General features: G+C 55.7%; 1 protein-coding gene across 1 annotated transcript; it reads right to left on the bottom strand.

Moving 5' to 3' along the window:
- Nucleotides 1–2,023: 2,023 nt before the first annotated feature.
- LOC146599583 (TBC1 domain family member 24-like) lies at nt 2,024–10,854 on the bottom strand. The gene is made up of 6 exons (XM_085298345.1): nt 9,797–10,854; nt 9,329–9,487; nt 5,868–5,931; nt 4,084–4,179; nt 3,128–3,407; nt 2,024–2,169 (listed from the first exon to the last, which is right to left on the bottom strand). The coding sequence occupies exons 1-6, from the start codon at nt 10,852–10,854 to the stop codon at nt 2,024–2,026; spliced, it is 1,803 nt and encodes a 600-aa protein (XP_085154471.1).
- Nucleotides 10,855–12,400: the final 1,546 nt, after the last annotated feature.

Here is a 12,400-nt window from a genome sequence, read left to right as displayed (position 1 = left end):
GGGCGGGGGCGGGGCCGGGGGCGGGGCCGGGGCGGTCGCCGCCGCCGCTCCATCTCCCCGTGCGTTTTCCCCCGGGCGGGTGCGCATGGGCTTCGGGTTTGCTCCGCTCCCCGAAGACACCTTTTCCTCTTCACACGCCGCTGCAAGTCCCCTGAGCCTCCAGGCCCCTCTGCTCTGTGTGTTTTRCTTTTTATTATTACTATTATTATTATTCTCGAATAGTTTCGAACTTTCTGTGGCAATGGAGTGAAGTGCAGCGAAGAAGGTACTGCAGCATCCCCTGTAAAAATAGCACAGGCCTGCTCACCACATTACAGGCACCGAATGCAATAAGCAGCCTGAGGCTCGTTGTGGCTGACAGCTCGGATCAGCAGCCAGATGAGGCACACAGCACACCCAGCACCCCGGGGACTTGCAGACCTTGCCACCGCATCAAAGACGTCCACGACCTGAGCAACACAACCCCAGTATCTCCTATTTTAATACATTAGGTGGGACCTGCTTGCCAAGAAATGCTCTGAAGCCTGAGCCAGCAGCTGCTGGAAGGTCAGGCTTGATTGCTAATGARGGGTTTTGCATTCCCAGGCATCCTGTGCACCTCTGGACGGAGGAGAGAAACAGCCTCTGGGAAAGAAAGAMGGACTCACGGGAAACTTTCAGCTGGACAGAGTCCTCTGTGTGACCACAGAAAGAAAGAAATCCTTAGGATGTATTCATAGGCACTTTAAATGGGAAAAATAAATAATTCTGCTGCACTCTTTCATATGAGCTCAGTGAGCACAGGCCAGGCGTAGGCAATAAGATACCCGAGCCTCATTTCTTTATCGCCCTTTGATATATTTGGAAGACAACAATTAATTGCTAAGCCTGCTGCATAACTGACTGCTGTGCGGGTTTGCTACCGGTGCCTGCTYCTCCTCCTGGTATCTCTGGAACCATTTGCATCGAGGTAGCAATAACCCCTGCTCTGAATACCTTGAGAAAYGGAATACACGAAAGATAAAACCACAAACAAAAAACGTATTTGGACGTGGCACATACACATTTTCATTCTGCAGCCAGAATTCTTTACGCAGTTTATATACAGTCCTCCCGCAGAGGCTGCATTGTCTCAACTAGCAACATCTACATGTTCACATTTCATATTTTAAAATGTCTTCTGTTATCCTGATGCTGGGCAATCAGGGCGTATTGGTTAGACTCATACGTGTTRACTACTTGCAGTTCTGCAGCAACAACCCTTTGCTGTGAATATTGATCTTCAGTTTTATACAAGCGCGCTGAGGAAGGTTCACAGGCAGGGAGTTTGCTAGTTGGCTGCAGACGAATATGGCACCAAGTGGAGCTTTGCTAATTATTAGTTGGCAGCATCAACTGAAAACAGTAAGAAAGTCTCCCACACTGTGTTGGACGGTGAGCAGCGCATCATCCCAAGCGAATCTTGGTAACCCACAAAGGCTACAAAATTCTACATATGGTCCAAAGGGTGGCATTGTGCTTGAGACTACAGTAAAATTGGGTATGGCAAGTCTTTCTGGTGAACTTTCTGCCTTGGTGCTGTATTTCAYCTAGACTCAAAATTCCCACCAAGTATGCCTTTGCTGTTGTAGCGCAGGTTTGCTGCAGAGCCCAGAAATGCAAACAGGCGAGAGACGTGTAGAAGACACCAAAAGAGCTCACCTCTCACCCAGCATGCTGAAGTGGAACAGCACTGGAGGACCGGGCGGGTTTGAACTGTGGGAGGAGGGCCAGGACCTAAGCTATTCCCCACCCCTCCCCAGAAGGCAGCACCTGCAGTGCAGCTCCTGGCGTTTCGTCGCTCTGGTTCCTGTCCAGGGCTGCTGGTGAGGACACGGGGGGGGGGGACAGGTGGGGATGGCTACCAGAGGGCTGCAGAGCACAGAGGCATCGCCGGCACTGCCGGCAGAGACCGTAGCAGTGAGCCYGGGGGTGAGCCCGGTGGGGCGGGGAGGGGGGCTCCTGTCTCCCCAGGCGGCGTGGCGAGGGGCCAGCCGCATGGTGCCTAGGTGTTTTGAAAGCCCCACGCTTCCAAGAGCTGCACCTTGAAGTTCTCCTGGCAGAGCGGAGGGTTGTCGAACGTCTCGCAGCGCTCCGTGCGCCCCCACAGCAGCTCGGCGTCGAGGGCCAGAGCTCGGCCTCCCCCTCCACCTGCAAAAGCAAGCCRGATGGCTGGGACCCGCTCGCATCTCCTCGCTGCCCGAGCGGGGAGAGCGGCCCGGCCGGCAGGGTCGCTGAGGACTGCCTCCATCTCCGCTTTACTTCCTCTGGCCACACCACAGAGCCCTGGTGGGAATGCCCCGAGCTCCCCTTTCGGCTAACCTGGACGTCCACGTGCGAGCAGAGCTCCTAGAGAGATATCTGCAGGGCAGCCGGCACGAGGCAGGCGGGCGAGACGTYGCCCTGGCAGCACAAGCTGAATTATTAAACGGGTTGGAGAGCCAGAGAACAAGGAAAGACCGTCGCATCCCCGCAGCGAGGGCTCGCGCTGGCCGCCCGCTCCACGGGGCCGGGGCCGAGGCACAGGCGGAGGCTGACGTGCTGGGAGGCAGTCGTTGCTCGCGGTGCTCCTCCGTGGTGGACCCACCTGGCCCACGGCGGGACACGAAGATGTGACCGCTGGGCCGCTGCCTGACACAGCAGACGGCATCGGGGGCACGGGGCTGGCGTTTCTGCTCTAGGTGCCCGTGTCTGACCCTTCCTCGGGTTGCTCCCGACCTGCATCTCCTCTCAATCCCCATCTTGGGGCTACTCCGCGAAATGGAGGCAGAGGCCAGGCTCGGTCACGGCGGAGCTGCACGGCCACGCTCGCGGGGCAGGGACGTAGCAGCCCCCAAGGTGTAAACGCCATGGGGACGTTTGGGCTGTGGCGCTCCCCCCGGGCCAGCAGAGACCTGCTCTGCTGGGGCTTGCAGAAGAGACATCCTTGACAGGAAGGGGGGCTGGTTTCATGTCCCCTGAGTTTTGGTTATTTAACCCAAGACAGGGGGTCTTTGCGTGCAAGGGGGCCTCAGGGCAGACCAGCTTTTTCCCAGGCRAAGCAGCGACGCGCTGGGCAGCGGGCGAGGAGCACGGGGCCGTGCGCGGGTGCCTGCCGTCAGATACTCACCAACGACGATTCCCTCCTGAGAGCCGGACATGAACATGGAGGCTGTTTTGGAAGGCAGGAGGAAATGCCTAATGGCCAGAAAGGGGGAGAGGCGGCCTTTCGCCCTCCGCGGCGCGGGCACGGCGAGGCGGTTGGAGCTGGCGCCYGGGCCGTCCGGAGAGGAGCTGAGGAGGGAGGCGGCAGAGGGGGAAGGCGAGCGCTGGCGYGAGCGCGGCACTGCTTTGGCCAGCTCCGGCTTCTTGATGAACACCCACTCGTACCTCTCCATCTCGGGGCGCACCTGGAGAGCAGGAGATGCCTGGTGAGAACCTTGTCCTCTCTCTGCTGCTTGTGAAAGCCGCTACTGCATGGCGAGGTGGGTCAGGGGCCAAATGCGAYGTGCCAGGCCTGGTCCCGAAGGGCCAAGTGAAGGGCCAAGGCATCTCGGCAGTGCCAGGCYCACTCCGGTGGAGGTGGTGGCCAAGAGGTTGGTTTTGGGTTTTGTCCACACCTGGGCACTGCTGGGGACAGGGAAACCTGTGCCATCCACGCTGCCGGATGGATGCTGGATGCATGCTGGACTTTGCCCCGGGGATTTTTCAGGCAGATCTGCCACGCTCCGTCTGCGGGAACACCGGGACTGTCCGGGGATTGCTTCACRCAGGGGCATGACCCTCCCTGCCCGCAGTTACCCCGGTCGGATGCTCCGAGAGCTGCCCAGGGGCTCGGGCCGCCCGGCCTCCCCCTAGACAGGAGTTCGTTCTCCCTTTTTTTGTGCTGCAGCACAGCGATGTCTGTGCTGCCGCCTCCTAGCAGAGCTCAGGGCAGTGGTGGGAGCAGGTAAAGGAAGCGGCTCGGTACCAGCTGCTCCATGCCACGGTGTATAGACACCGTGCCCTGAGCTGTCAGAGGGGTGACGCAAAAAGTAATCACAGACCGGCTCGTAAGTATAAACCCCTAAATAAGACGTGACTTACAGTGAACACGAAGCAYTCCCCTGTCCCAAAAAAGCCGGAGGTCGCCCCGCTCTTCCTCCTTTCGCTCCAGTCGGAGGAGAGGAACGCCCCGCACACCTTTGGGAGAGAGCACAGGGAGCAGCTGCCGGGGAATCGGCACTGGAAGGAGTTCAGACAGAAACAGCGTGTCCCCACGCCGCTGCTTGTGCACGCGTCCCGGGCCACTGCCTGGCCTCAACGGCTAAGCGGGTTGGTGACGTTTCACTCTTTTGGAGTTGCACCATGCCGCTCGCTAGCTGACTGAGCGCGGCCGATTTTGCAGTGCTGGCGCGTCCCCTGGCACGGGTGAGCTCCACGCAGTGCCCACGTGTGGGGATGGTACCGTTTTGCGTGGGCAGGATGAGGCCGTCCAGCTGGGCTGCATATGGGGAACCTGTGCCCTATGCCTTGGGGCCAGAGAGGGGCCTTGGCTCTGAGCAGCCGAAATTTGACTCCCAGTAATGGAAAGGAATAACTGTGGGGCTCAAAGGATTATTTTAATGCTTATACTTAATTCCTGAAACATGCTCTATGCTGGGGTTTAGGAGTCACTGGTCCCAGGTGTGCCCACGGTTGTTGGAGAGGTGGTTGCTTGTCTTATGAGTCTTCAGGAGAAAGGCATTTTAAAAGGGTAAGGACTCAGGTAACTCATTTTTGTTACCTACAAAGCTTTTAAGAAGTCACAGGGAGAGGATCCGACATCACTCTCCAGATGTTTTGTCCAGTTCTTCCATCCACAGTCAGGCCAACCCTGCTGCAAATGTCTTTCACTTGACCATGGCTGAAGAAGACCTACCGAAGGGTGGGAAATCAAATCTGCCCTTGGTACTAAATAAGGAATAAAATGAGCTAAAAGGTGGAGGTAGCGGGGTTTTGTAAGTCAACTCTCGTAGCATGTGCAAAGCSCTGGAGGATGACAGAGTGTTTATCTCCTCTCCACACTGAAGTGTCAGGCCTGAGGAAATCAGGACCTGCAGGCCAATAAATCTTTAGGATGCCTGAACAATTTACAGAACTTGCTTTTGCCGTTTGATGGAGAGTAGAGAGATGCACTACGGGTTTATGAGCCGCTCTCAGAGTCCCTGGAAAGAGGCCTGGCTTGGGTATTTTTGCAGTTATTTCATGACTTTCAAGTAWCGTAGAAGCTGTCCTTATTTCTCCTCCATGTCCCTTGTGTGGCTGCTATTGAAATCAAGGAGAGATCCTTGTGTTTAATATATTTAAAGCAAGACTTTGCTCAGGCAAAGCATCTGCTGACTTCAGGGAAGTCTGCTGAGTAAACAYTTCAGGCTTTAATCTATATTTGCAGCAGAAAAAAGTATCTCTCACAGCCTTTCTTCCTCTCTCCGTCCCCTCCTCTGCTTGTCCCCAGTAGTGCCCTTAAGGTGTGCTACTATGTGCCCTGTGTGCTGCAGGGTTTGGGAGCGGGCTGGTTTCACCTTGCAAAACCAGCCGAGCTACTTGTTACCCTTCTGATGCTGCGCTGRCTGCTGCACCCAGGGCCTCTGTCATCTGGAGCTTGCTGAATTTATGGCTGGGCTCCAAGGGCCGTCAGGAAGCTGGTGTAAGCGTGCAGTGCAGCTGTGGRTGAATTTTGTTCTCTCCTAGAAGCTGGGGCACACGCTGGGGCAGATAGAACTGCAGTGTGGGCAGGGGAGGACTTCCCTGCTCCACCACTGCTCCAAGAAGAGCTGATGGGGTCAGGCACCCTTCCCCATGCCTGCTCCCACCCTCCCACCCTCCTTCTCTGCTTAGGAAATACTTACTTCCCCCTCTGTCGTTTTTATGAGCAGCACGGTTGGTTCATAACCTTCACAGCACGAGTAAAACCTGCAGAGATGAGCAAGGAGACTGGGTAGTTGCAAGTCTGAGACTGGTGCAGCTTGCCTTGCAGAGAGCCCAGGTGTTCAGCAAGCTCCTCACCTGGAGCAGGGGCCAGGAGCCCATCACAAAATAACCTATAAATGGCTTATATATCCTTCATATCGGGGAAAAACAAGCAGTCAGGTTTGCCTGCAGCTGAGTGCTGGATGGACAGGGATAAAGRAAGGAGGGAGCTCTCAGAGGTGTTAAAACAACTCCTGTGGCCATGAACTGTCCACGCTAGGAGAGGTGTGAATTAGCAGTGATTGTGTGGGCAAATTTCTGCAGGAAAAGCGAGTGTTACCAAACACTCACCCTTCCCCACGTGATTTCATCGGTCTGCCCTACGCGATGGCTGTAGGGATGGGAATCTGCAGAGGGGTCTGCTTTGAGATCTGGCACTGTTTGCAACCAGACATTTCATGCAAGAAACGCTGAGGGTTGGCAAGAGTTGGTCAGGCCAAAGCATCCCAGGAGGTGCTGCCAGAGAAGGAATYGCTGCCTTGCAGATGTGACGGCAGCATTTCTAACTTGGCTTGGTACAAGCATGGCCTGCTGGACATCAGCCTGTGACCAAGGTGACACAGAGGCCCTGTCTCTGCCCACYGCTCTGCCTAGGCACGTCTGAGTCCACTGTCTTTCTGGCAGCATCAGTTGTGGCCTTGGCTGTGTTAATGGTATGGCACAGGGAATTTGTCACCCAGTTGGGCTCATTTGTGCTTAGTGGCTCAAACCTGGGCTGCCCTGTCACATGGTGGGGAAGACAGCAGCCCCAGGTAGGCTGGCAGGGCATCTTCTACCGGCCRCAGACAGGGGATGGGAGATGGCCCGTTCGCTTCTGCTCAGAACCACCTCTCCCTTTCACAGTGCTGCGTCTCTGTGGGCTTGAGCAGCCTCCCCCGAAGCCCGGGYGGGGGGATCAGGGGGTACGAGGTCTGCGCTGCGTGGCATTTTCAACCCAGGGCTGCTCTCATCTGGAGCGGGAATCCTCCAGGCTAGCTTATGCTGGTGGGGAGAAAGTGCTCTTTGGTTAGGAGTTGAAACAACCTGTTTTACACACTGTATGTGACAAGAAGCTATAAAGGATAGTTGGGAACGGTGGCTGCTTTCCGGGATGATTGTTATGTTGAGCAGCCTGCCTGCGCGAGCTCGTAAAGGGATCGTGGCAGAAACACTTAATCATTTAGCTCAGGCCGTTCTGGTGTTTGGGCAGTAAGTGGGGGAGTTGGCTTATTATGGGCCTTCTCGAGTCATCATTTTTGCTCGGTGAAGCAGGTAATTTCTCAGAGAAATCCAAACATAAAATCCTCCCGTCCTGCCCTCTGCACCAGGCTGGGGTGGAGATACATGACGGGATGAGTTTACCACGGAAGCTTTCTTTCAGTCTGGATGCATTTCTTAACTGTTAGTAGCCCGGGACCCTGCCTGACTTCCCCCTTCCGAACGCGGGGGCTCCGCGCCCCATTGCTGCCTGCTGGAGGGTGACACAGGGGAGCGGGCTTGTGTTTGCCCGAGATGCGGCAGGGCCACCTTGCTGTAGGGCAGCCACTTCTCTCTCGCGGGCTAGGGGAGCATGTTCATRTTCCAAACAGAGAGCTACTGTCCCACCAGCCCAACCATTCAATCCACCCTGAGAGGCAGGAGTGATTGACGGCACAGGCAGTGTCCAGTCCCCAGACTGAGCATCTTTGCTCAGCTCATCAGTGAGTACTTTCAGCAYAGAAATGCTCCGATACTGAGCATTACAGGGACATCTCCAATTGCTCCCATGCCTGCTGCTCCACAACCGTGGCAGTGGGTGTCACAGGGCTATTGCATGGTTCCCAGCAGTCCTGGAAGCCAGGTTCAGCCCTGTGACTCCTGCTGCAAGAGCTTCAGGTGGCTTTTTATGCTGATGTGCAGACACCCTGGATTTGGCAGACTGATCTAAAAGTGCTGTTTGAGTGGGGCTTGATAGAGATAAAACAGCACCTGCACCAGTGAGGAGCATCAGGTARGCAGGGGCTGAGTCTGCCCCCAGCATTTCACTGCAGTTGGGTTTGATTCGATACAGATGCTCCTGCTCTCCACCAGCATAGCCRGAATGAGGGCAGAGGGCTGGATCCTGCTTACTGCAGAGAGAGGTGCCCAGCCTCCCTTTGAATCATTCGCTGTTGTCTGACCTCTGCCACCCACTCRAGTGGCTCCCGCGTTCATCGCCTCCATGCAAAGGAGATGTCCCTCCTGCCCACACAGTGAGGGAACACAGGGAGCAATAGCAAGGCACAAAATTGGTCTTGACCATTAAAGAACCCTCTCAGGACTGCAAGGTAGAAAATACCCTGCACTCCTCCTGCCGAGGCTTTGGGAGCAAGGGCAGCCAGGTTGCTGGAGAGGAGGGAAGGGTTGTTAAAGGCCACTTGAGGTGGAAAGTGGTGGTCTCGATGGCTGCCTCTTGTGCTGCTGCACAGTGGCACAGAAAAGTGGTGCTTAGGCTCAGCTTAGCCCTTTCCAAACTCAAACGGCACCTGGATGTCAGTGGGGACAGAGGGCAGCTAGCACTTCATCCCATGCACGCTGCACAAGGCAAATGAAATGTCTGTGGCGGCGTTTCCCTGAGGTGAGCAAAGAAAGGGAAGTGCCCCAGGGGCAGCTGGACAAGCCCTAGCGCTGAGAGTGGTCTTTCTTTTGCAGATCTGGGCACTGATCACAGCACTTGAGCTTTCTTAGCTTGAGTTCAGAGGGTCCGATGCCTCCCCACCGTGGGATGCACCCAACATCTGAGCTCTGTTACTCATGCTACTTCTCAGYGTAACCTGCTCTTAATGAGGAACACGTTTGGATTTCCTGCCTGAAAATTTTCATGCAAAGGTAACATCTATTCACTGGAAGAGTTTTGCTGTTCTATGGATTGGGAAATCAATGGAAAATTCATTTTCCAGCTCAGTTTCGAATCGCAGCACTGATCGCAGCTTCCAACAGCTGCCCTTGGTTCTGTGCCACCCTGATGGAGCAGGAGCACTGGGGACTGTAAGCTGGCAGGGCCTGGCTGATTGCAGCATGTTTGGCACAGCACAGCATGCAGGGACATCAGGATGAGGTCAAGACACAGTGGGGCCAGTGTGGAGGCTGCTGACAGTGCCCCCAAGGAGTTGGGCTACTCCAAGGCTCATGAACTCAAGGATAAGGTTTCCTTTTTTCCCATAGTGGCAAGTAGACGGACATGGGGCTTCCCGCTGCAGCCAACAGAGTCCCCAGGAGACCGCAAATGCAYCTCATAATTGCGATGTGTGTAAGGACTCCTTTCTACACCACTCATGCTAATCTTTACCCAGTTTTATGCCTGGCCCATCTAACCTGACCTGACTCGCGAATAGCACTTTACCTCTGCAAGCTGCACCCATCTTCTGAGGTGGAGAAGAGCAGCAGTGGGGGGAAGAGGGAGAACCGCTCGGGGATCCAGGACCAGATGATGCGCATCTCCTGAGCCGTTACAATGCTGGAGCTGAAATTCTGCATGTCCACAGCCAGGTGGAAGGATTGCCTGTGCGAGGAAGGACACCCGTTACTGCCGAGCCTGGGTGCCTCAGGGGCCTGTGGGCTTTTATGGGTGCAGCCCCCACAAATCAGGTTTCCTTGCACCTTCTGCACCGTGAACTTTCTTTTAGAGTTGTTATCCCTGATTGTATAATACCCCTTAACCACATGAGTGTCTGAAAGGCACCTAGCAGAGCCAAACCAAGGGAGCTCCCTGATGCTCCCCTCATGTTTATCTCTACTGTAACTCCTGGTTTGCATGCTTTGCCCTAAGAGCATCATCTGCCTATGCTGGCAAACCGATAGGCCCTCTTACCTGCTCTGCACCATGGTCATGCCTCTCTCCATTAATGCCTTCCTGTTGGCCATCTGGAGAAGCCAGATTTCCTTGCGGGAGAACAGCCTGATACCAAATGCTCTCTCTAAGAGTTTGTCRACAGTCACATGCTCACCAATGTTCTGCATGAAAGCTTGCAGATCTGTCTTGATATCAATTCCTTCCAGCTCTGTGGAGGTCACTGAGAGCCTGTACTGCTTCAACAAGGCCAAAGCAATGCGGTAGAGGACCTTCTGCCCCTCCAGCAGGTAGACATCAAATATGCGGATGGCGTAATTGAAGGGGAGGTCATGGAAGAGCCATGATAACCATTCAGAGTAGACCTCAAAGACATTCTCAGAGGCATTGGCTATCAGTCTGTGAGCTGCTGGGCAGTGCTTGTTGGCCAGATCCCCAAAAGTCATGCAGGAGGCTTGGTGGGCCAGGAAAGATTGGTCAATGTAGCTGGTGTGAGTGGCATTGCTGGCAATGAGACGTGAGATGTTCTCGAAACACTGAGCTTCCTCTTCACTGTAGTGCAGCAGCAGAGCCACCAGAGAGGGGAGGACTGGGCTGTAGGTTATGTCGGGGAAAAGGTTACCAATGCAGATGAGGATCTTCTTCAATGCAGTGACCCCTTCCAGGGTCAGGCAGTATGTGGGCATGGAGCATCCTTCGAGGAAGTCTGGCAAAGGATGGGAGCTCACACTTTGCTTCCCAAAGAGCCGACTCGCCACATCCATGTAGACTAGAGCATCTGGGGTCACGAGCCGGCAGGCGACCTGCTGGATGAGCTGGTGGTAAACCTGAGCTCTCAGCGCGTGGCTCATCGCCCAGTAGCCTTCTCTTGCCAGCTTCTTCAGCTCTTTTTTGGGCTTAGTGAGGATGTCTCTGGGGATATTTGCCTGTTGCTCCAGGTCTGGCATCCTGTCCCAATCCACAAACTGTCCACAGCCCAGACAAGAGGAGGCATCAATATCCCAGGTGTCAGCCTCGGACGTGATCACCACAGTGACTGGACACGAGCCAAACACCTCTGTAGGATAAAGACCCTTCATTCGACATGCTTCACCACCCCAGCTGACAGCATTTCACTCTGACTGACAGCACTGCTAAGGTTTATGCCAAGGGAAGGTCTGCAGGAGGCTTCGCCTGGCTGGAGCTGCTCACACCACCCTCGCCTGCTCACGTGCATCTGCGGACCCCTTCYCCACCACCAGCTGAAATATCAGACCTGATCTGGAGGGGACACTGGGCCTGGAGGTGAGGTGTGTTGTCCCCACAGTGCTGGGCACAGCTGGACCCAGCACCTATACCTCCAGCAGTAGCAGACTCAAAGTCACGCTTTTTGGTCATTAGCTAGAAGGCAATAAATTATTTCTGCCTCTTGGATGTGTGTGGGGGTATCATGCCAGGGAACCGCGCTGAGCACAGCCTCCTCCCCCACGCGGGGCAATGGAGGGAGCAGGGCTGGGCCTGTCCGGCGGAGCGGCAGCCAAGGCAGGGGCCCGGCGGCTGCTGCCAGCGCTGCGGGGAGGCAGTACAGGACGCAGCCTCTCCCACCTGGGGTGGCACCTCACCGACAGCTGAGCCCTCTGCTTGCTGCTTCCCTTGCACCAGGTCTGGCCCTCTGAGAGGTGGTTTAGTCACTGAGATGGACCGCGAGAATGCAGTCCATGTCCCCAGGGGACCACTGTGGGACAGCAGCATTACAGGGCCATCAAGGTCATCAGGCTGCAGAATATCACTGGCAATTTGATGCTGGACAGCAGCTCAGCCCGGGTCCAGGCCTACAGGACCTGGGGCAGTGGGACTAGGTTGGATGAAGGAGGCAGAAGGCAATGACTTGCCTGAGTCTGGTACCCCAGCGCCGAGCTGGTGCCCACTGTGAGCACGGATGGAGCGTGCAAAACCAACCTCAGCCCTTTATCCCTGCTCTTACTGACTCCTGCAAACAGCTGGAGATCCCTGCGTCCCACTGCTTGCACCAGGGGCTGAAACGCAACGCTGGGAAAACTCAGCTTTCTGCCACCGTCAGGCTACTCGGGTTCCAGAGCAGGCAGGACTACGTAACTTTTTCCAAGATGGTTTGGATATAGGAGATAGTGCTACAGCAAGAGGGGCCTCCCCAAGAGTGAGGGGTGAGGTCTGTGGGGTGCAGAGGGCTCCCCTTCGCCACGTGACCCGATGCACCTGGACAGACCCATCTAGCAGACCACACAGGAGCGCTGGAGATGGTTCGGAAAAGCCACCTGGAGACAGAACCCCCCGGCCGCAGTGCTCTGAGGAGCCTCCGGCGCTCGGGTGCGCAAGCTGCCATCCTCGCGCAGGAGGAACAGCAGAGTTGGAGCTCCTCCTAGAGAGCGAACGCCCGGCGTTTGCTCCCGGGCTCACAAGAGAGCTCGGCTCCGAATCCTGTCCGACAAGATATTAATCGTCTCCGCGTGGGCTGGCTCTGCCAGACTGTTGCTAATCGGCAACGATCAAGTCAATTAGAAGAATGCACGAATCCTCTAAYGTATTTGTGCTGGGTGTGCTCAGCCTCACGGGGTTCGTCAGGGAGGCTGGAGACTCTGGATTCGCTCTGTGCGCATTCGCACAAAG

This window comes from Rhea americana, unplaced genomic scaffold (genome assembly GCF_003343005.1).
Source record: "Rhea americana isolate MKP2758 unplaced genomic scaffold, rheAme1 scaffold_138, whole genome shotgun sequence".
Classification (NCBI taxonomy): Eukaryota; Metazoa; Chordata; class Aves; order Rheiformes; family Rheidae; genus Rhea; species Rhea americana.
Note: the sequence above shows the minus strand (reverse complement) of the source record. Positions and strands in the feature narration are given on the sequence as shown.